This window comes from Mastigoproctus giganteus, chromosome 6, assembly GCF_048544385.1.
Source record: "Mastigoproctus giganteus isolate SK-2022 chromosome 6, ASM4854438v1, whole genome shotgun sequence".
NCBI classification, from domain to species: Eukaryota; Metazoa; Arthropoda; class Arachnida; order Uropygi; family Thelyphonidae; genus Mastigoproctus; species Mastigoproctus giganteus.
Window position 1 is genome coordinate 167,956,747 of NC_143580.1, and position 23,772 is coordinate 167,980,518.

The 23,772-nt window shown below is 42.5% G+C and overlaps 1 protein-coding gene across 1 annotated transcript in view; it reads right to left on the reverse strand.

Annotated features, from left to right (window-relative positions):
• The window catches only part of LOC150084736 (tetratricopeptide repeat protein 9C-like), an 84,025-nt gene extending 73,532 nt beyond the window's left edge, over positions 1 to 10,493 (reverse strand). The window contains exon 1 of the mRNA XM_090376341.1: positions 10,091 to 10,493. Coding sequence (XP_090232467.1) covers positions 10,091 to 10,135 — 45 coding nt within the window. The 5' untranslated portion in view covers positions 10,136 to 10,493. The remainder of the gene's footprint in view (positions 1 to 10,090) is intronic.
• Positions 10,494 to 23,772: the final 13,279 nt, after the last annotated feature.

Consider the following 23,772-nt stretch of genomic DNA (forward strand, 5'->3'; position numbering starts at 1 on the left):
TATTAAATTAAAAACTTTATAACATGATTGGCAAAAACCGCACATGGCTATCACTATTATTAATTACTATTTAATTTATTAATAGCAGCACTATTATTAAAAAAAATTGTTAATAAATTTTTTTATATAAATTTCATAATAAATTTCCAACATGTAAATGGCATAAACAACAACCAACTGAATGCTTCAACCCATGGACCTTACTACCCGCATCCATGAGAGGCTACTCTGAGGACAGGAAGCTTTCTCATCTCTGAATGGCTATGATACGGATGCGCTAATTGCTGATTGGCTCAGATTGTTCTTGATTACATGAACAGTGCACGATACATAGTACAGTACGATGCTGATAAATTTTGTCTGACAATTTTTTAAACTTTCAATTTATAAAAAAATTGCACAAAAAAACATTTTAAAATTGAAAAATAAATAAATAAAAATGGCTTTGTGGTTAGTGACTGGCGCTATTGATAATCGGTGCAAATCAGGCGGGCGCAAAACGAGGGCTACTGTATTTCTTTGTATGAAACGCCTAGTAGCTGTACAAATCAGCTACTAGAAAGCAAAAGCCTGTCCCGAGAGAGTCCTATGGCCGTCTTACCGTGCGGACGTGTTTTAGTCGGCTCCGTAATTTTTGATTTTAAATATGTGTCTTAAGTGTTATTTAACCCAAGAAAAGTATGCACACAGGATTATAAAGAACAGAGGATCACACTGGTGAGATATTTTTGTCATTTACTTGGGAACATCGTCTGGTTGAAGCGTTATTTATCTGTATCCTTTGTTGTCAGACCGCATGGTCACCGTGTGGCTGACGGCAGGGCTATAGAGAAGCTGCCGATATAACGCAGCGGCCACGTCTCAACCTGACACCTTGACTATGGAGGTGCTATAGCGACTGTAACCTTGGACAGTGACAGGGTCCCAACCTTTCAACGAACAGTGATTTTATGAAGAAAGCTAATATGGGATATCATGTATCCCCCCCCCTGCCATAAACTCTCCATGGTAAGGAGCGAACTATCTCCTCGACCACACCACTGTATTTTGAATGCCACCATTGTGCTCGCCAGCCCCTAGGAATCCCCTAGAGAAGTAGTTCCACTCTTCTAGGGGTATTTTTGCATTCGGCTGTTGTCCCCCCTCCAAAGTGAAGTGGGGGATAGACAATATCTTTGAAAACTGTTTGTGCAGCAACAGATAAACCAACGAACTTGTGGTGGGTAACAACTGCCACCTTTTTAAAAGAGCTACCAGAATATACTGAAGCATTCCCGATTATCCAAACTCTCCCGATTATTCGGAATACGTAACAATGGAAGGGAGACACGAAAAAATTAAGGACTCCCGGATGCAGAAACAAAGCAACGACCTGGCCATAATAGATCAACCAGACAAGATGGAGGAGGCCCGTTCCGGGGCCACCTTAAGCAAGAGGAAAAACCGAAAGGAAGTGGATCCTAAATTCGAAAGCGAGACCCGCTCGCAGGCCGAAACAAGCGAACAACCTGAACCAACAGCATCACAAAGAGATGCAAACAATGAAAGACAGCAGGAGCCACAGCTGCACCATGCACTGCTGGAGGTCTCAGTCTATGAGCAATCCCTCAGACTGAAAACGGCCCTAGAGAATATTTTTAAAGAAAACCCAAATAGGATATCTACGGGTCTGAGGTCCCAAATAGTGACCATATTTTACAAAACGGAGACAATCCTCCATGACACATACCTAGAAAGCCAAAAAGCTACTACAAGGCTACAAGCCTATATGGAATGCGGGGCCAAACAAATGCCACACCGTGCCTTGACATACTCGGAAGCGCTGAGGACTCCATCAACAAATGAAGCTCAATCGACCGCAGAGGGGCACCAGAGGAAGAGAGCCCTATTACCCATATCAAACCTAGTGATCCTTAAACCTAAGGAGGCAAGTAAAATCTCCACAAGCGAGGAGCTTAAAACAAAAATAATCAACAACATGCGGGAGGACCTCAGGCACACGAGAATTAAAGGAATGCGAAAAATGAGAGATGTAGGGCTGGTGATAGAAACAGAAACCAGACAAGAAGCACAGAGCATAATAGAAAACCCTAAAATAGACTCTCTTACAGCCCAGCCACCCAAAAGGAAAGGACCATCAATATTAATCTTTGATGTAAACCCGGAAGTTACGGCCGCACAGCTCTTGGAAGAACTATACTACAAAAACATACAAAAGGAAATACCAGATAAGGAACTGCATGATGTAATAACTCCAAAATTCCACGTAAAGGCAAGAGGCGGAATCAATAAATAATAGTTGGAGTGTTGAACTCAGCCCAGAGGCATGGCAAGTCTTAAAAGATAGGACAAGAGTATACATAGAATGGGGTTGCTATCGCTTTCGGGAACGAGTGGCAGTTCCCAAATGTTTTAGATGTTGCAAGTTCAGCCACTCCTCCCATGTATGCTCCCAAACGGTCCCAACGTGCGGACATTGCACTGAGAAGGGACACGGATTTAAGGATTGTCCGCACAAAGACAAAGAAGCTGCCTGCGCAAACTGCAAGTCCATGAAGCTGGATCATACCCACTCAATCAGGGACCCCAATTGCTCGACCTATCTCAAAGCCAAGAGCAACTACCAAAATAGAATCAACTATGGGGACAAGAACTAAAGAATATAATAAAACAATGATCAAAATAATACAAATAAATGCACAGCGAGCCAAAGCAGTGGCAGACCAAATCAGGGTCAAGGCTGACGAGGAAAATATAGACGTAATTATTCTACAAGAGCCATACGTCCACGTAGGGCGGGTAGCGAGGTACCCACTCCGATATAAGGTAATCCATACTGAAGAGGACACCCCATGGGCAGCGGTTCTAATCAGAAATGCAAACATAACTGCAACCAAAATAACCCAACTCTCTACGGCCTGGGCTGCTTGTGCCCAGATTATCACAGCACTGGGTTCCCTTTATGTTGTGGCCCTCTCGGACGTCAACTGTCGCTCCCCACTATGGCATAGCGCCACTGCTGACCGAAGGGGAACTGCAAACGGGCAACAGCTCGAGGATTTCATACTGGGTTCGCAGTTCACAGTATTGAACCAGCCGCACCAGTTACCAACATACTGCAACACCCTCTGGGAGGCCACTATAGATATCTCCCTGGCAACTAGAAACCTGGCAAACCACGTGGCCGACTGGAGGGTGGAGGAAGCGTGGACCACCGAGTGATCACCTGCAAAATAACTAGAACACTGACAAGGGAAAAAATAGTAAAGCAAATACGCCACAGATACGCTGTCGCCAAGGCAGACTGGCTGAAATACAAGGAGCTTTTAACTACAGCGATTCGTAACAAACCGCCGTCCCTAGATCCACGAAACAACCCACATGACCTACAGAAGGCAACCACGGAACTGATAATTGACATAAGCAATCAAACCATCAGGAAAAAACATCCTCAAATGGGAGTGGTCTCTTGGTGGACTCGGGAGATTGCAGCCCTTCAGTGGAGAATGATGAAAGAAAGAAAAGACTTTCAAAGAGCCTGAAGAACATGGCCAGCAAATGAAGTCAAAGCATTAAGACAGATATAAACAAGCCAGAAACCAATATACCGAAGCCATCAAGAAAAGCAAAAGATAAGCTTGGGAGCTCCTAGTCTCCACAACTGGAAACACTGACTCCTGGGGAGTAGTCTATAAGGTAACTACCAATAAGCTTCCCCGGGGGGGGGGGAGGTGACTGCTACCACCAGGACCCAGCATGGAAATCTTACCACCACTTGGGAGCAGTCGATAAATAACATCCTAGATGCAATATACCTAAAACTAGAAATGCCAATCTTACCAGCACAGCAACACATATGTGAAAACAACAACAACTACAACAGTCAAGAGATAGAACCCCCTTTAGCCTGGATGAACTCGGGGAGGCTGCACGTTGAATCAGAAACAAGAAATGCCCAGGCCTTGATCTCATTGAGCCCGAAATATTGAAGAAAACAGTGGAATTTCAGCCACAATTACTCCTCACATTATACAATAGATGCTTAGAAACCGGCCTATTCCCAACTACATGGAAAATAGCTAACCTAAAATTAATACTAAAAAATCCTACAAAGAATTCAGAAAACCCCGAGGCCTATCGACCGATCGCACTGCTCCCAGTGGCCAGCAAGCTGTTTGAAAGATTGCTCCATAAAAGAATAACAAATTATTATGAAACAGCAGGCCTCCAATCCGCAAACCAGTATGGCTTCAGACCGGGGACCTCAACTGTGGATGCACTGGGGAATCTGCTCAAGATAGTGCAGGACTGCAGACAAAAGTACTTGCTGCTCATCTCAGTTGATTTTGCCGGGGTGTTTGACTCACTTTAGTGGCCAAGCGTCCTTGTGAAGCTGAGGAAAGCCCGAGTGCCGATAAACTTGTATAAAGTCATCGAAAGTTATCTAGCCCAAAGAAGAGTGGAGATAAACGTGCAGTACCAGAAACTTACGAGAGAGGTGCACAGAGGATATCCGCAGGGATCGGTTCTGGGGCCACTCCTGTGGAACATGGTCCTCGATGAGTTCCTAGAAATGGACCTGGGACCTGTGGGAGCACATGCGTTCGCAGATGACCTTACCTTGACAGTGGAGGCAGACTCCAGGGCCCAACTTGCGGCGACCCCCACAAATAAAAATTGAAAATGTCACCATAAAATTCACGAGCGAGCTAAAGTACTTAGGCATAATCCTGGATAATAACTTGTCTTTCAGCAGCACCTGAAATACATCCGGAGAAAAATCAGGGGCTACTCTGGGATGGTAGCCAGGATCACAAAGAAAGACTGGGGTCTCAAAAAGAGAACCCTGTCAATATACTACAAAACAACTTTCCTACCAGCAATCACCTATGCAGCAGCAGCAGCAGTGTGGTTTCCCAAAGCAGCACTGGTTGTGAACAGAAGAACACTTGAAACGATCCAAAGGACCATATTACTCACAACAACGCGAGCTTGCAGCACAGTAAGCACCCAGCACTGCAGGTGCTTGCTGGAGTGCTCCCCATGGATCTGGAGGTTATCCAGGCAGGGTTGCTGTTCCTGCTGTCCAGGGGAGTGGCTGCCACCCACCAGGGCTACACGACTGATCCGGCAAACAGCCTAAAGAATGAAAAAGTCAGGTTACAGACCCACCTCCTAAACCTTTGGCAGAGAAGGTGGACTGAGACCACCAAGGGAGAAGTGACAAAAAAATTCCTACCAGACATCCACAAGATATATCCAAAACAACCGGTGTGGTACTTCCCAGGGTACCACATGACAACACTGTTAACAGGACATGGCCCCTACAATGAAAAGCTTTTTGGGCTGGGTCTCACCGACGATCCCAGCTGTACATGCGGGGAGAGCGAAAGCTGGAGCCACATAGTTTATGAATGTCCACAATATGAGGACCTCAGAGGGATCCTCATATCAAGAATCAGATACCTTCCGAAGGGATTGGAGTCCCACTTCCTGGACTCAGAGGAAGAATACAGGGCGCTCTCCCTCTTCGCGCAGGATCTATTCACTAGGAGGAAAATGCTAATTGCAATCTACAGCAATCAACACAGAGACTGATTGCTGTAGATTGCAGCAATCAGTCTCTGTGTTGATGTGTCGAAATTCGCAGGATACCAGACTCGACCAAATGGAACGCTGACAACTGGAAGAGACGTTAGAACAGGGATTATGAGTGCCCCATGAGTGCCATTGAAAACAGAGAAGAGACAAAAAGCTGCATAACTGCCAACAGACTGATGGCGACCTGAAGAGGGCACTCTAGTCCCCTTCACCTTTTATTCCCACATCCTTGGGGGGGGACAACTTTCGCTCCCTCCCCTTCTCGCCATCCTACATCTTCTACTCTGGTGGGGCATGGGCATGCCTCACTGAAAACTGGGGCTACCTACTCTATTGGTCCCATATTTCTGTCTCTCACCCCCCAGTCTTCCGTCTCCTCCCCACTTCTATCTTTATGCTAACGAAAGCCCCACACAACAAAAATTAACGTGCCAAAAATCCTTGAGCCCAAATTCGGCATAACAACCTTAGTGATCATACCCCCACGCCAACTCATATGTGTATGTATACATGTGTATGAAATTGTACATGTGTGTGTGCATCATCACTAACCTAATGGATTTTTTTTTTATTTATTATTTTATTTTTTTTTATACGTCCTAGCCACTGAAATCTCAGGAAAGTAAGCGGCAGGACCTGCCAGAGTAAAACTGAGTCTACTGGGTTCCTGGTCTGCCTCCACGGGGCGTAAGTGGGGCAACGTTGGGCCTCAGCAGGGGTCTAGCGGCTAAATGACCAGATGAACAACAGTACACGACACTACACATGAACAAGTCCCGCACACTTTTAAATCTCTGGCATTTCCCAGTGAACTGGTTCACCCACAATGAAAGCAACGTGGAGATGGGGGAAACCCCTGGTGCCATATGACAATAACACACTTTACACTTTACCCTTGACAGTAGTTATTAATTAAATCCACAATTAGTGCACTGTGATAGTTCCCACTCAGTGGATCTTCTACCTAAAGATTCTTAATGCACAAAGAATCACTGCTGATAACCAGATCAAGAGTGCTGCTTCCACTTGTTGCCTCTCTAACATGCTGCTGTAGAAAACAGTCATCCACAAAAGCCTTGCTAGTGTGTGAGTGATCAACCCATAAATTCCAGTCAATATCTGGAAAGTTAAAATCCCCTATTAAAATGATTTTCTGGCTCACTATTTACCTGTATAGCTGTTTGGTATATTCATCACAGTCATTAGGCCTATAACACATTTCTAATCTAATTTTTGTTTTCCCAGTGATAATATCACACCAAACTGACTCAACATTGCACTCTTAATCCACATCAACTGGATGCACTGCCTTAGATTTAATATTCTTCCTAACCAAGGGCATAACCCCTCCACTCTCCTGCCATCCTTCTGTATAGACTGTACTCCCTATAATCAAATTCAGCATCACTTATGTCTGAATGACATTATCTCTGCTATTCCTGCAATGTCTGCATTTGATGGCTTAATCAGTACTTCAAATCCATCAAACTTAAGCATTAATGTGCATGCAAATGTTCTTATTCTTGGTTACCCTAACACTGCCCATGTATTCATTTGTTCCATGATCCATAGCAGGGCCTGAAATCTCAGACACCTTGCTTTCCAGGCATGTACCAATAGCAGCAATACAAGAATCACTTTCACCTCTGTCTGAGGCTCTAGTTAACCTGTTAGTCCATGTATCCCCCCCACCAAGCTAGCAGTTTTCCGACCCACCTAACTCTGCCCCATTATCATCAGCAAATATTCCTGCTCCCTTTCTATTTGTGTATCCCATCCCTGTAAAAACATCTCTCTTGTTAACAAGCAAAGATCTGCTGAGTAAAATTCTACCCCATGAGCCTTGCACATTCTCTGCAGGACCAAACTAACTGACAAGGCTCTCAACATATACTCCCTACTATCGTGTGTGGGCAGAATTGCAGACACCTTCAAATTCACTTCTAACTCGTGACTGTTTGCCAACATTTCTCTGTACTTGTTAAGTCCTCTGATCTCCTATTGTTAATATCATTAGTGTGCCAAGGTGTACAACAATATGACCTTTTGTGCCCTTAAAAGATGATATCTGCTCTACAAGCATTTATTTTTGCCCTTGGCATGTATTGCAAACTCTGTGCTTGGCAGCAGGAATTCAAAGCATATAAAAAGTAATGTTCAGTGATTATTCCCTTTTTTTCAGTTTTAATAAACATGGTTATAAGTAGGGATCAAAACTTATTTTAAAATTTATTTAAAATTTACAAAACGTATTTTAAAAATGTTTAAACCTGGACACTTTCTTTCTTTCTTTCTTTCTCTCTCTCTCTCTCTCTCTTTCTCGGGGGGGGGGGGGGGGGTAACTCGGTAATTTTTTTTTTTTTTTTTGGCTGATGCAGCATGAGCCTCAGGCTTCCTTGTTACCATATGGCTAATAATAATAATTCTGATGCAGAAATTTTGTCTTTAATTCAATGTAGTTAAAAGATTAATACAACATTATGTATATAGTGTAGGTCATGAAGGCAATGTAAATTTTTTTAGTATAAAGCCTTTTATACTAAAATACTACTAAAGTATAACTTTTCATAATGCAGTTTTCAGAACAAATCATTAGCAAGGGCACATGATGCAAGAAAGCAAACTTATATAGCATCAGCCAAAAAAACACACACCCTTTGCATTTCACCCATCCACTCGCTCCAAATGTTTGTCTAGTTCTGCCTTGAATCTGTTTAAGCTATCAACTTCTACAACAACAGATGGAAGTTTGTTCCAGCAATCAACCACCCACTGGCTAAAGGCAAACTTCTGCACATCTATCCTACAACTGTCTTTCCTCAATTTGAATTTATGCCCTCTTAGGTGATTATTCTGAGCAAGAGGAAGAATCCCATCAGCATTATGCATGCTCAAACCATTCAAGGCTTTATATACCTCAATCAGATCACCTCGCAGGTGCCTAGTCTCCAGACACTAATTTTCAAAACTTTAAGCCTTCCTTCGTAAGAGCAACCCTTTGTTTCATTCACTAATTTTGTTGCCCTTCTCTGTACTTGTTCAAACAGCTCTACATCTCTTCTTAAAATGAGGTCTCCAGACCTGTATGCAGTACTCAAGGTTTGGCCTGACTATTGCCTTATACAAGGGAATAATCACTTCCTTATTCCTGCTAGAAAAATTCCTGTATATCATTAACAAGGCGTGAGTTACTCTTACAGACCGTCTGCACTGCTCAGAATACTTCATATCTGCCTGAACAATTACCCTCAGGTCATTTTCACTCTCTACCACTGTCAGTGTAGTACCACACAGTTGATATGTTACTCTGGGATTACTGCTTCCCATATGCAGTACTTTACATTTGTCAATGTTAAGCATGTATGCAAAACACAATTTCTTTAAAATAAATGTTAATGTTTCATTATAAATTATGTTAATAATAATTTAAATTAACAGATACATAAGCAATCTTGAACAGCATCGGTCAAAAAACAAAACACTGCCCACTTCATTTTCTCATCCATTCTTGTAATTTATCCAATTCCTTTTTAAATATATTCAAACAACTCACTTTCACAAATCCTGGTGGAAGCTTGTTCCAAGGATTAATCACATTCTTACGAAAACAAATCTCTTCTGCAACCATTCTTTTCCAATCCAATCCCTTGTCTGGGTCATCTGAGAAAGAATAAGCATCAGAATTTAGTTTGTTCCATCCATTTAAAACCTTAAATACTTCAATCAGCCCCTCTCTCTCAGGTGCCTAGGTTCCAGATGCTTCAATTCACAGAGCTCAAGTCTTTCTTGGTAAGAGTATCCTTTTATGTTGCTGATTAATTTTAGTACTCTTCCCTGCACCCATTCCAACAAATCTACATCTTTCCTAAAATGAGACTTCCAAACCTATATGCAGCAGTCAAAATGCAGCCTAACCATTGCTTATACAATGGGATAATCACCTCCTTGTCCTTGCTGGCAAAATTCCCATATATCACTGACAGAACCCCACAAGCTCATGAACAGTGCCCAGAGAAATTCACATCATACTATACAACTGCCCATAGGTATCTTTTGTTCTCCCACCACGTTTAATGGGTACCAACTAATTGGTGTGCATCTGAGATTACTGCTACCCAAATGTGGTATTTTGTATCTATTGATGTTAAACCTCAACTGCCATTTTTCAGTACATCTGCTGAAACTACGTAAATGATATTAATACAGTAAAGGATTAGTTTAATTATGCATAATACAAATTTCAGAATAAAACATTATATATAGAACATACAATTTTTTTAAATAAATGCAGTTAACTATGTTATGTCAATAAATAATTGATGTTAACAAATATGCTTTTGTTAGATAGCAGTCTAAAACTGCAATTATTTAAATTTTCTCTGAACAAATTTACAAATTCCTGGTTAGTTCTGAACTCTATTTATAAAGATCAACGCATCTTTCATATCAAAAACTCTGTTGTATTAAAAACAGATTTTTTTTTTTTTACCCTTAAAGGAGACAATGAATTTGCTGACATATATGGCTCTAGCATGTGTCATGTTTGAGAGGCCAACACTTCTTAGTGCTTCCTACTCGAATCATCCAAAGATTTTGTAGCTTTCATCAGTGGTTCAAAAATTTTGTGATCGCGAGTCCTACCTTGGAAGGTCAAGTGTCGCAAAGATAGCAGCAGTAAGAGGTCGCAAGGCCAGAGAAATTATTGCGTGTGTGTGGAAGGGAGAAGAGACAAAAATGTTCAAGAACATTTTTTGTTTAAAGCAGAAATGTTCATAAAATTTCTGTCTTTCTTATTGACACTCCCTATCACATGGACAGAATTTGATAGACGATCTACTCATTCACTCTTTCTCTGTTCAAGATGGTAAGCTAAAAATAAAAAAATAAGAACATTCTTTTGCAGTGACAATACTAGGCCGCATTTTAATCTTGAAGTACTGTACTCGTAAAACTTGTTTTTCTTATTGACACTCCTATCACATGCGACTCATGTGCTCAAATCCTGGAATTCTGAATAATTAAATTTCACAGATTAAACTTAACATGCCTTGAAACTATCATTATTGGCCTCCACTCATTAAATCACTTTGACATTCAGCGATGTCAACATGAACTTTGTAGACTGCTGAATATATACATATTTACGAAAGATCTGAAGACACTTCATGAAATGCTTGGTACACTAATATTTCATAAAATATACAGAGAAGTAACGTATCTTACTAGCATTAAATCTTTAGAAAGAAACATTAAATTAAAATAAATGGCAAAAATTATCAAAGTAGACTGATAGGAAATACTTTAATTTAATAACTGGATTCCAATTCCTAAACACAAAACTGTAATAATCCGTAAACATCGGCACATTCAGACAATCATTTGCGAATAAACTGCTAACCAGAGAAATGAAATATTTATACTACTTATACTAATAAGCTTTGCGTACCCACGCAGGTACCACACAACTTTAACCAGGAGAAAATTTCCGTAGTTCACTCCACTGTGCAAGCAAGGTAGTTTTTATTCTTTAATGTTTATTTATTTTCTTTGAATTAATTAAATTTATTTTTTCCCAAGCTGCAGCTTAAGGCAGTAACGATCACAGAGTAGTAATCGTTCATCGATGACAAAGTGAATAAAAGATGCGACACAATGCGAACCAGTCAAAAGTTCGGCTTGTAAACAGCCTTAAGCTGCCCAATACAACATTCATATGAAAACGAAACAGTCATGCCTGATTTGGTTGGTATAGTTTCTATACAGAAATGCAGAGAAATGGTCTATGTTAGAATACCATCTCACAGAAGGCATTTCTATGATCTTTTCATTCATAACCCCAGGGGCTCAGATCTGGTGAGTATGGGCTTGGCACACCCAGAGTCCTGAGCTGGATATCACCATTCTTCTCTTTCTTGGTGATTCCTTTCTACTTTTGATACTCTCTCTCTCTCTCTCTCTCTCTCTCTCTCTCTCTCTCTCTCACACACACAGAGGATTATTATTTTTTTTATTTTGGCTGGTGCAGCATAAGCCTCAGGCTTCCTTGCACTATATGGCTAAAATAATAATAATAATAAAATAATAACAACGTGGCCGAGTTAGGTAGCCTAGAGCGCAAGCACCCCCCCCTCTATTGACCTCCCCTCTAATCCAGAAACTTGGATTTCTCATCCAGAACATCAGATACCGATAGATCGTACACCATATTGTTAGAGGGGATGAACAGATGACGCGGATATATATATATATTTTTTTTTTGTAGTTGTTGTTGTTTGGCTGATGCTGTATAAGCTTCCTTTATTGCATCATTTGCCAGTACACTACTATACTACTATGTTACTATACTACTATACTATATGTTTCAACCCGAAGGATCGGGAACACCTTGTACTGTGGGAGGAGGAGTACTATATAGCCCTCTCGAAATTTGCGCACGAACTGTTCAGCAGACTACGAGCATTACCACAACTTCCCTAAACTCGACACTGGAACTCTGACAACTGAAACGGACAACAATGACTAGGACTTTACTGGATGAGACCTATATCCCCTTAGTGACACCATCCCACACTGACACCCTGATTATTGGAACAGCAGTGGATGAGATCCTATCCCAACACTGACCAACTAATGGACTGTACACTGTCATGGACCTGACGAAGCCACAGCTTTGCTATATACACACCATGTTAGTAATCTGAGCCGGCTCCCTTGTTCGGCCCTTTCTTCTCCCTTACCCCAGCGGGGGGGAGGTGACGGCTTTCCTGTCTCCTCCCCTCTTTGTCGACCCCACTCTTCCCTCTGGTGGGGTATGGGCTGATTCCACCTGGCGTCGTCTTCCCTATTGACCCCATTCTTCTGTCTTTATCCTCCCAGTCTTAATTCAACCTACCCAATTCTATCTGTATGCAAGCGAATGCCCCACACTCCAAAAATAACCGTGTCTAAATTACGCTGTTCGCCCACCATTTTGGCTTTTCTAATTCTAGCGCAATATTCCCATGCAAATTTTTTTTTTTAAAGGTCCTAGCCACTGAAATCCCAGGAAACTAGGTGGCAGGATCTGCCAGAGTGCAAATTTAAACTAGTGGTTACCTGGTCTGCCTCTACGGGGCGAAGTGCGGGCAACGTTGGGCCTCAGCTGGGGTCCAGCGGCTAAATGGCGAGAAGAACAACGGTACATAACATAACACACTCACATGATCCACACACTTTTAAATTTCTGGCCTTCCCAGTGAACTGGTACACTCACAATGAAAGCAATGCGGAGATGGGGGGAACCCATGGTGCCGTTAGACACAACACACTTTGCACACTTTACTATACTACTAATAATAAATAATATAACCAAAAGTAGGCGAACACACACAGGTAGTGCAAAAAAAGGACTTTCAAATCAAAAATTTAATACCTAGTTGGAACAACGTAGCCAATATGCCACACATGTACATGTTCCTCTACCCTTAGTGTGCCATGGGATTCCACCGACTCGGATGGAACTCACATTAATTCTCTTACCTTTTCTCTTCCAGCACAATTCGTGAACTTGGTCCTTGCTGGGAACTGTGAACTGTGATCTCACTTTACTTATCCAGGTCAGTAAAGTGAGATCTCACTCCGCAGTTCCCAGCACAATTCATTACCTGCACCCTTGCTGATAACTGCAAATTGTGATCTCACTTTACTGACCTCGGTATTCTCCTAGCTGGGTGAAATGTGCTTACGGAAATTCAACAGACATCCAGGTGGAATTTGCTACCACTGACACCACACACCATGGAACCTGCGCTCGCTCTTGTGCTGGGGTGGGATATGTTGACACACCTTCTTTAGTCATAGGAAGTAGTCTCCTGTTTTAAGAGCGATTTCAGATCATATTGCATCTCCAGATTGGGATCTGGTGATTGAACATTGGGTCTACTTCTCTCTTCTGATGATATATATTCCTCCCAGCATGGGATCGTTTTTTCCAAGATGAGTGCCCGTGCAGCCAACTGTGATCCTCACATTTTCATCTATCTAATCCTTTCGCCATCTGACGGTATCCCATCTCGCCTTCTGTACGGTAATTGCTTCCTCTTGTTTCCTGCTCCTCACTCGCTTTGGGGGATTCCTTACTCCTCCTCCATCTCCTCTTCCTGTCTTCCCTGCTCTTAACTATTTCGTATTATTTACTGTTTTCGGACCGCATTTGCTATTGTTCTGGCGACCTAGTAAGTGATATATCTACGAGCTTAATCCGTCTTCCCATTCTGTGGGCGGGTGCTGGGAGGTCCCTTCCTGGTGATTATTATTATTATTATTATGCATATGGTGCAGGGAAGTCTGAGGCTTATGCTACACCAGCCAAAAAAAAATTCCCGAGTCACTCTGACAGAGAGAGAGAGAGAGAGAGAGAGAGAGAGAGAGAGAGAGAGAGAGAGAGAGAGAGAGAGAGAGAGAGAGAGAGTGTCAAAAGTAGAAGGGAATCACCAAGGAAGAGAAGAATGATGATATCCAGCTCAGGACCCTAGGTGTGTCAAGCCCATACTCACCAGATGTGAGCCCCTGGGGTTAAATCGTTACCAGTGGAACAACACACCACTGACATAACCCACACTAAACAGACCGACTAGTTTTGCAAAGTTGTGCGTGCAGCATCAAAGGGTACTGAACGCGAATTTATGGGAATCATAGGCGTAACAATCATTATATCCTAACAAATACTATATCCATTATGTCCACTAAGAAGGGACACTTTGGACTGTATGACAGCCTCAACCGTCCTGAGCATATTTTCTACCAACTTTAGATAGGCGCTAGTGGATTTCGACTTCCTTCCTATTGAAAAGAAGCTTCCCGAGTCGGTTTGGAAGAAGGCCGTTTGCCCAAAACCGATCCAGTGCACCAATTCGTTACATGGCTATTTATTGGGTTGAAAGGTAAGGTCTTCTGCCAGCCACAACTTTTCATTGTTCATCAAAGAAACCACGTATGACCCTGAATAACATGGGGAACAATCATGCTTACACTGAAAGAAACCGTTTCGTAGTATTGCCCCAGTGTAGGCAGTGCATCAGAAAAAGGCGATAGAGGCCTTGCCCAGCAGTGGGAATGGTTGAGAAGAAGAAGAAGGCGGTGCACAATTATCCGAAACGTATAAGTAGGCAATGAACTTCATGATTCCAAGCACTACAACATAAGGACATTTTTTATTGTACTATTATTATTATTATTATTATTATTATTAGCCATATGGTGCAAAGGAAGCCTGAGGCTTATGCTGCACCAGGCAAGAAAAAAAAATTTCCCTATTACCCTGAGAGAGAGAGAGAGAGAGAGAGAGAGAGAGAGAGAGAGAGAGAGAGAGAGAGAGAGAGAGAGAGAGAGAGAGAGACAAGTATGATGATATCCAGCTCAGGACCCTGGGTGTGCCAAGCCCATACCCACCAGATGTGAGCCCCTGGGGGTTGGCGGTTCCAAAGTCCTAACAAGCTGAAACAGCCCATACCCACCAGATGTGAGCCCCTGGGGGTTGGCGGTTCCAAAGTCCTAACAAGCTGAAACAGCCCAATACTATTAAACTACTTCCAACAAATTGCATCGTCCAGATGATACACTATGACAGGAAGCGTGTTTTAGTGTAGCCAATATCCACATTAAAATACGCTCATCGAAACGAAACATCTAACGTTCACGGTTCACGAATTTTGCAACAGTCTTACGTCAGAAACGTCTTGTACTGTGATCGCGTATAAAATCAGTATATTGAACTTATTGTTTGGATGCCCTACCACTGAACGCAATGCTATGTAGCTCTCTAATAATGATTGAAGTACTGTCAGATGTTTGTGTAGCCTCTTGGACTCCTCTATGAAAATTTGCCAGGTGACACTTGCGTGACTTACGAACTATTCTCTTTATAATTCAAAGAAACAAACTTTTATAATAGCAAGACCCACTGAATATTTAGGGAGGTAAGTAACATCTAAAGGAATGAGAATCGCATAGGAACCCATAACCGGAAACGTCAGGGGAAAGTAGTAGCAGAGGCAAAAGAAGCAGAAATGACACAGTGGCAAACATTTATTTGACATAATATTAACAATGGAGTACGAGATGGATGCATTTCATGATGTTACAACAGATGCTCGAAGGTTCCACCATGAGACGCGATGCAGGCGTGACACCGACGAAGCATGGATTGGTGGACACGGTCGAACACACCTGGAGTTTCTTTGACAGTAGCAGCAACACAGAGGAATCTCGCCACGAGATCCATTTCCGGTTCCACAGGCGATTCATACACGATAGGTTTGAGGGCCCCACAGAAAGAAATCAAGGCTCGATAAATCAGGCGAGCGTGGGGGCCAGGCAACGGGTCCACCACGGCCAATCCATCGACTCCCAAAACGCCTGTTCAAATGGTCACGAACACACCTTCCATAATGGGCAGGTGCCCCGTCATGTTGAAACGAAATGTTGTGTCTCACATTTGCTGGAACATCGTCAAGTAACCCTGGTAGAACTTGTTCAAGAAAGATTCGATATTTAGCGGAGTTCATGTGGGATGGTAACAGGTATGGGCCGACTAAGCAGTCACCGACCATACCTGCCCACACATTTATTGCGAAGTGATGTTGTGCCGCATGGGGCGCACACCGTGTGGGTTGTCGTGAGCCCACACATGAGCATTGTGCTGATTGAATAAGCCTTCCCGAGTGAAATAAGCCTCATCCGTGATCAAAACATAGGCTGGAAAATTCAAGTCTTGAACACTTTCTTGGAGAAACCATTGCACAAAAGCCAAACGTGTAGGATGATCTTGGGGGAGCAGTAACTGAACCCTTTGGAGATAAAAGGGGTATAAGAAATCGTCGTGCCAGACACGCTGTACACTGCAACGAGACACTCCTAAGGCAGAGGCAGTGGCACGTGCCTTTGCCTTAGGAGTGTGCTGGTAGTAGGATTATTCTGGACGGCATTCAACACACTTTCTTCCATGGCGGGAGTTCGCATCGAACATGGTCTGCCCGCACTACTCCTGTTATCTCTAAATGACCCATAATCGCACAAATTTTGATGCACAAGCGCAAACAAACGGTGGTCCGGTACATGTCTGTCTGGGAAGCGTTCTCCATAAATTCGTTGAGCGGCTCGTCCATTGCCCTCTGCTAATCCATACACTAGGTGCATATCTGCCAGCTCACAGTTCGTATATCGATGCATGCTCTTCGTGCGGCGACTACTGTTTGAATGAGCAAACCAGAAATTTTCCCTCTCGTGAACTGATGAACAGCGCCGTGTACCGACTTACGGTGACATTTCCGGTTATGGGTTCCTATGCGATTCACATTCCTTTAGATGTTACCTACCTCCCCTAAACGTTTGTACCAATATTTTTGAGACACCCTGTATGCTGTCCACTTTATTAGGTACATCTGCCTTTTCCATGAAATGGACTATTCCTTCAGGAACAGCATTTTACGAGGTGCTACACAAAACCTTTGGGTAAAACGCTGTTACCAGTCTTATTCGCCACCGTCACCTTCGAAGTAGTCCCCTTGAGAGCGTAAACACCAATCCCATCCCTTGTTTCATGATTTGAATACGAACTGAAAGTCTACCTTCGCCATAGTGTTCAGCACAGCCTGCGATTCGGTTTGGATATCCTCTATGCTGTCAAACCTTCACCCTTCAGCTTGAGTTTCATTCTTGGGAAGAGGAAGTCTGGCGAATAAGGGAGGTGGGGGAGGGACGATTGTTATGTTGTTGGATACCAGACTCTGGGCCAAAGCGAAAGATGATGGGCTGGCGCATTGTATTGATGAAGGACCCAGTTCTTTGTGCGGCACTACTCTGGATGTTTTCTCCTGAGGTGCCGACCGGGCTAGCCGGGTAAGTAAAGTGCCTGCCTGGCAACACAAAGGTCGCGGGTTCGATTACCGCCTCGGGCTTGGATCAAAGTACTGCAAAAACCTTGGGAGGTGCATTATGGCCACAGAAGCCTATGCGCCAACAACTACCTGGATGTTTCCTCCTGAGGGATTCCCTTAACTGCCTGAGGTGCCTCCGTAGAACTTTACGTTGACCGTCTGGCCAAAAGGGACAAATTCCTTATGGATAATCCCGTCAAATTAACCCCACGGGTTCATATCTGGTGAGTATGCGCTTGTCGCACCCAGGGGTCCCGAGCGGATATCATCATTCTTCTCTTTCTTGGTAATGCCCTTCTACTTCTTACTCTCGTTTGTTCTCTCTCTCTTCATGATTTGGCAAGTTCTCATCGTTGTGTTCTCGTTTACTAGTCGTGACAGTGCTACCTCTGTCAGTATTCGGAAAGTGGGATGAATCAAATGCTACAGCGTGTCCCTACTTATGCACAAGCGCTGAGGAACACACTAAACAGTGACCCAGTAGCTCCTAAGCTTCCAAAAGCAAGAAAGAAAACATTACTACCAACACCTAATTTGGTAATTGTAAGACCAACAGGAGTACAGAAACAAACAAAAAAACAAAGTGAGGAGATTAAATCGAAAATAATTGAAAACCTAAAATGGGACCTTAGAACCACCAGGATAAATGCAATTAGAAAGACCCGAAATCCGGGTCGTGATCGAAACTAAAACGAAAGAGGAGATGCAGCATATAATCAGCAATCCCAAAATGACCACATTGGGTCTGCTTGCTGAGTCCCGAAAAAAGAAAGGGCCATCGCTCATCATCTTTGAGGTTGAAAAAGCCCTGACACCAGAGAAACTAATAGAAGAAACCTGGAAAGCGATCTACCGGAACAGGAAGGGCAGAACCTTATATTTCCTAAGTATATGAGCAAAACAAGAAGCAATGGCAGCCTGAATTGGATCGTTGAACTGGTCCCGGAAGCCTGGCAGGTACTGTGGGTGCATTACAGGATCTACATAGAGTGGGGAAGCCACCGCTTCAGAGAACATGTGGCTGTTCCAAAATGTTTCAAATGTTGTGAGTTCGGCCACACTTCCCATACATTCACACAAACCACACCGACCTAGAGCCACTGCTCTGAGAAGGATCATGAATTTAATAGCTGCCCTAACAAGACTAACAAACCTGTGTGTGCCAAATGTAAGTCTCTTCGGTTGGATCACGCACATTATATTCGAGATGCCAAGTGTCCTACCTGCTTAAAGGTCAAAAGCACATATCAACTTCGAATCAATTATGTGGATAAGGGTTAAACAATACAACTGTGGCGTGCTCAAAATACACCAGCTAAATGTACAGAGAGGCAGAGCAGTGGCTGAGCAAGTCCGCATTAAGGCGGGCGAGGAAAATGCGAATATAATCCTACTTCAAGAACCATATACACATATGAAAGAGGTAAAGGGATGCCCACTGGCCTTCAAAGTAATCCACACTGATGAAGATACACCCTGGGCAGCTGTTGTTATCCGTAATCCAGAGATAACTGCGACCCGTATTCCACAATTATGTACTAACTGGGCAGAGTGTGCCCATATTGTCACCTCTATCGGCAATCTCCACGTGATCGCACTCTACCGTAGGCCAGGGGAGGACATCTAACAATCTATAAGATACCTCCAGGCTGTCCAAGACATCCTTTCAGGACAAAAGATAATAGTGGGAGCGGATGTTAACTGCCGCTCGCCAGCCTGGCACAGCACAACCGAAGACCGTCAAGGCACCTCAACCGGCCAGCAACTGGAAGACTATTTGTCAAACTCTTCCTACACAGTGCAGAACCAACCCTTCAAGCTCCAATCTTATGCAATACGCTATGGGAAGCTACAATCGACATCACACTAACTACAGGAACATGCAGAGCATGTCTCAAATTGTGGCATGCTCTGCTACGTTCCTTGTTGTCCATATTGCCATAAAACTATATTGTCTGCCTCCTACGGCTCGCCTGTAGGGTTTACCAAGGCAGTTACAGCCGTTAACAAAAGAATTCTTGACACCATCCAGAGAAATGTTCTACTAACTATAACTCGTGCCTACTGTATGGTGAGCACCCATGCCCTACAGGCCTGCTTCCCCTTGATCTAGAGGTGGTGCGTTGTGGGCTAATGTACACGCACTCTAGAGGAATCGAAACAACCTTCATAGGGTACACAACAGATGCGGCGAATAATCAGAAACAGGAAAAATCACGGCTGCTGGTGCTGCACCTGTGGCAGGCATGGCAAGAGAGATGGTCAATCTCCTGTAAAGGAGAAATTACAGAAAATTCATACCTCAAGTCAGCAGAGTGTACCCCAGAACCTCATATTGGTTCTTCCCAGGATTACACACTACATACTAGGGCTTACATAAAACCGAGAAATTTCAAAACCGAATTTAACCGAAGTTTACTCTTAAAACCGGTTTTAGAACCGATTTTCTCAGACTTAGGGAAAATAATTAAAAGCTTATAACACAGGTATTTATTTTATCTTGGGTAGATTGTACAAATCGCAATCAAATCTTTTAAACAAAATCTATCACCTCTTATAGTAAAAAATAATAAAAAAATTAAAATGTTCCAAAAAAAGTAACCAGCTTGAGATTATACAAAATTACAAATTGTATTCAAATCCTTAGAATAAAAACTATCTTCTTGTATAGTAAAAAAAAATAATAGACCCTATAATAATAATAATAATAATAATAATAATAATAATAATGTGAAAAAAAAACGGCTTGGGGAAATTACTTTACTATTTATTGCTCAGCTTTTTTCTGAAAATGGTCCTTTAAAAAACACAGTATATTAAGCATTTTTCCTGATAGACTTGATCTTATTTTTGTGTTAAAGAGACCAGTGATCGAAAACACTCTCTCAGATTGGACACTTGTTGATTTAATGGTCAGCAGTGCTCTATAAACTTTCTCCAGCTTTTCACTTCTACTGCTAGTTGCCTCCAAAATTTTAAATTCTATGCTGATTTCCAATTCACTCGGATATTTTGAAGGCTCTTCAGTTAATCTCTTTATTACACTATCATACTCTAGCATGAGTGTATCTCCAACATCGGAACTAGACGAGTCTTTGTTTTCTTCTAAAAGAACAGTTCGTTTATTTTCAGTTTCTTCATTCAACGCTAAGACTCCTTCTGAACATTTGCAAATAATCTCTGATAAATCTCTTCAGCATGTTTTTTCAAAACTTGCTTACTTGGAAAATCAAAAGTTCTTGAATCTGAATCTTCTTTCCTAAACTTTTTGGGGTTGTGTAGATAGCTCAACAAAGCCACAGTTTGGCAATTTCGTCTTGCATTGCAACGCTGCAAAAGGCTTTGGTGAAACTTTAAAGTAAATGGGTTTTCTGTTGTATCAAGCTTAGCAAGCAGAAATTCTATTGAATTTCTGCTTGCTAAGCTTGATACAACAGAAAACCCATTTACTGCTTTAAGTAAGTCTGTATCTTCTGAGGTTATAGCCTTCAGAAGCATTTCAACTGGTCGCAAAGTTTAACGTAGCAATTCAAGTGTTTTCCAGTCATCGTCAGACACAGCTTCAGTTGACAGTACTGCACATAGAGCATTTGGAATGCAAATTTTCAATTTCAAAAATCTCTCAATCATATAGAATGTGCTATCCCATCTAGTCTTGCAATCTAATATAAGTTTATATTCTTTCCCATTAAATTTTGCTTTAACAAAATTTTGTAATATGTCATTTTTGGTAGGCGATTTTCGAAAAAACTTGCAAATTTTTCTGACTTTGTTAATAGTTTGTGCAATATTGGCCATTGGATTGAAGAAATAAATGAACTCATCGGTAAAGTCGGTTTGATAAAGCATGCCTTGCTGTCTTTCTTCAACTTCTTCATCATCACTACTTTCTTCATTATTTTCATTGTCTTTGGGAGACTCAGAGACTGTGGCACCATAAATGATCGCTTTTTCATAAAGTACATCTATAACAGACAGATGTATACAATGGGCTATACATTGTTGATGATTAGGCGTAATTTGCTTGCCAAACTTAATCATCATTGCTGCTCCATCGGTAGTGCAGGCAACAATATCCTCATCCAAGTTTAAACCAAATTCCTTCGTGTCCATCCACAATTTGCTCAGTTCTTCTGCTATCAAGTGAACCATTAATCTCAATAAGACCTAACGACCAATGATTGTCTTTTGAATGCACATTTATATTCATATACCTTTTATTTTGTATAGACGTATATTCATCTAGAGTCAATGAATACCGTTACCTTAAAATAAAAAAAAAAACATAAAGCAGTTGAACGATCCAGAGAAACGAACAAACAAAAGAAAATGGGCGTAACAAAAAACTATATTCGAGGGCTAACTAAAAAAATATTTGAATCCGGTTTTAGAAGCTCGGTTTCGGTTTTAACAACTCAATATGAAAACCGGATTTAACCGGTTTGCAAGCCCTACTACATACCCACTGACAGGTCATGGTGCCATAAATGCCGAGCTAAATAATATGGGAGTTGTAGACAACCCAAATTGTGGATGCGGCGAGTTAGGGACTTGGCAACACATAATGTATGAATGTGAATATTATGAGGATCTCCGAAGCATCCTGATAACCAAGACTACACACCTTCCTCATAATCGGCTGTCTGCGTGGATAGCACAGTGGTATCGTCCCGTCCTCCCCACATCGGGTGGAAAAGGCCCGGGTTCGAATCCCGTCGATGACGCGAGGAACTTTAGTGGGCTTTTTTCGCTCCGTGGCTGAGTTAATCGGTCTCAGGCGTAGATAGCAAGGTTTTTTCCCTCAGAAACTGAGGTTTTTTCGTCCAGCAAAACAGGCAAATCGACCAGAGAACACACGCAATTTACAGACACGAATGCGGGTTAATGTAATCATTTAGGGGTAACCCTAATATAGTAATATAGTAATTAGTAATTTTTCCTCATAATCGGGAACACCTTTTACTGGACACGGAAGAATACAAAGAGTTCAGTAAGTTTGCGCAGGATCTTTTCGCAAGGAGGAGGACATTGATTGCGCTGCAAAACAACGCAGGAAATTAACAAAGTAGACCCTAGACCCGCACCAAATGAGCAAGAAAAGAGTAGTAGAGAACCTAAGTAAGGGAATGGTGCCCCCAGCAACAAATCCTTACCGACTGAACACCCAGAAATGACACCTAACTTGACACAATGAACAAAGGAATGTCGCCTATAGCGACACGACACTGATGATGGATAAGTCCCAAATCAGCCTCATGGCTGATGGACTAAACTGAATACCCCCAATGCGCCAAGTAGTAGGACAAGGTTCCCTACCAAAGTCGAAACCAACAAATGGAAGAACTGGAAATACAACTGAAGTATAACAAATACCAACTTATGGAAGTGCCATATCCTAAATCTGACCGTCTGCCATTTAGCGATCTAAACCGGGTGCCCTAATCTGGTTTCTTTAAATCCCCAACCTCTGGCAGGGGGGGAGTGGAAGGTTCCCTTCTCCTCCCCTCCCTTAGGTGATATGGCCTATTGGCGACCCAAACTGTACTCCATTGTGCGGATGTTTTTCCCTATTTCCTGGGAAGGGGAGAGGGTTTTCCCTCTCTTCTCCCCTCCTTGCCTCCCCATAGTTTCACTCTGGTGGGGCATAGGCATGCCCCACTGAAATTGGGGGGGGGGGTCAACTTCCTATTGACCCCTCTTTTTCCTATTTTGCCCCGTCTTCACCTTCCCCTCCCAACACTTTCTCTTGTACAGCGACTGCCCCACATGTCCAAATTTAAATCACATCAAAATTTGCCGAATCTTTTAGGCTCTGTAAAAATGGTTCTTTCAGCGTAAATCCCACGCAATAAACCAAGATTGTTGCAACCTTTATTCTAGGTCTTAGCCACCAAAATCCCAGGAAAGTGTGGCAGGACCTGCCAGAGTATAATTAGTCTCTTGGTACACCCGGCCGGCATCCCTGTCTCTAGGTATGGAAACACTGGGTCCCAGCAGCCAACAGGCCGGATGAACAATGGGCACAACAAACTACATACCACATGATTCATACATTACTTTTAAACTTCTGGCATAGACAGTATACTGTCACTCGATACACAGAACATACGTGGAGATGGGAAAAATCCCCGGAGCCGTCTGACCCTCAACATACATTATACCTATATCTTCCTCTCTCTGAGGGTAATTCAAAATTTTTTTTGACTTGTGCAGCAAAAGCTACAGGCTTTCTTGCATAACAACAACAATGGGTGTG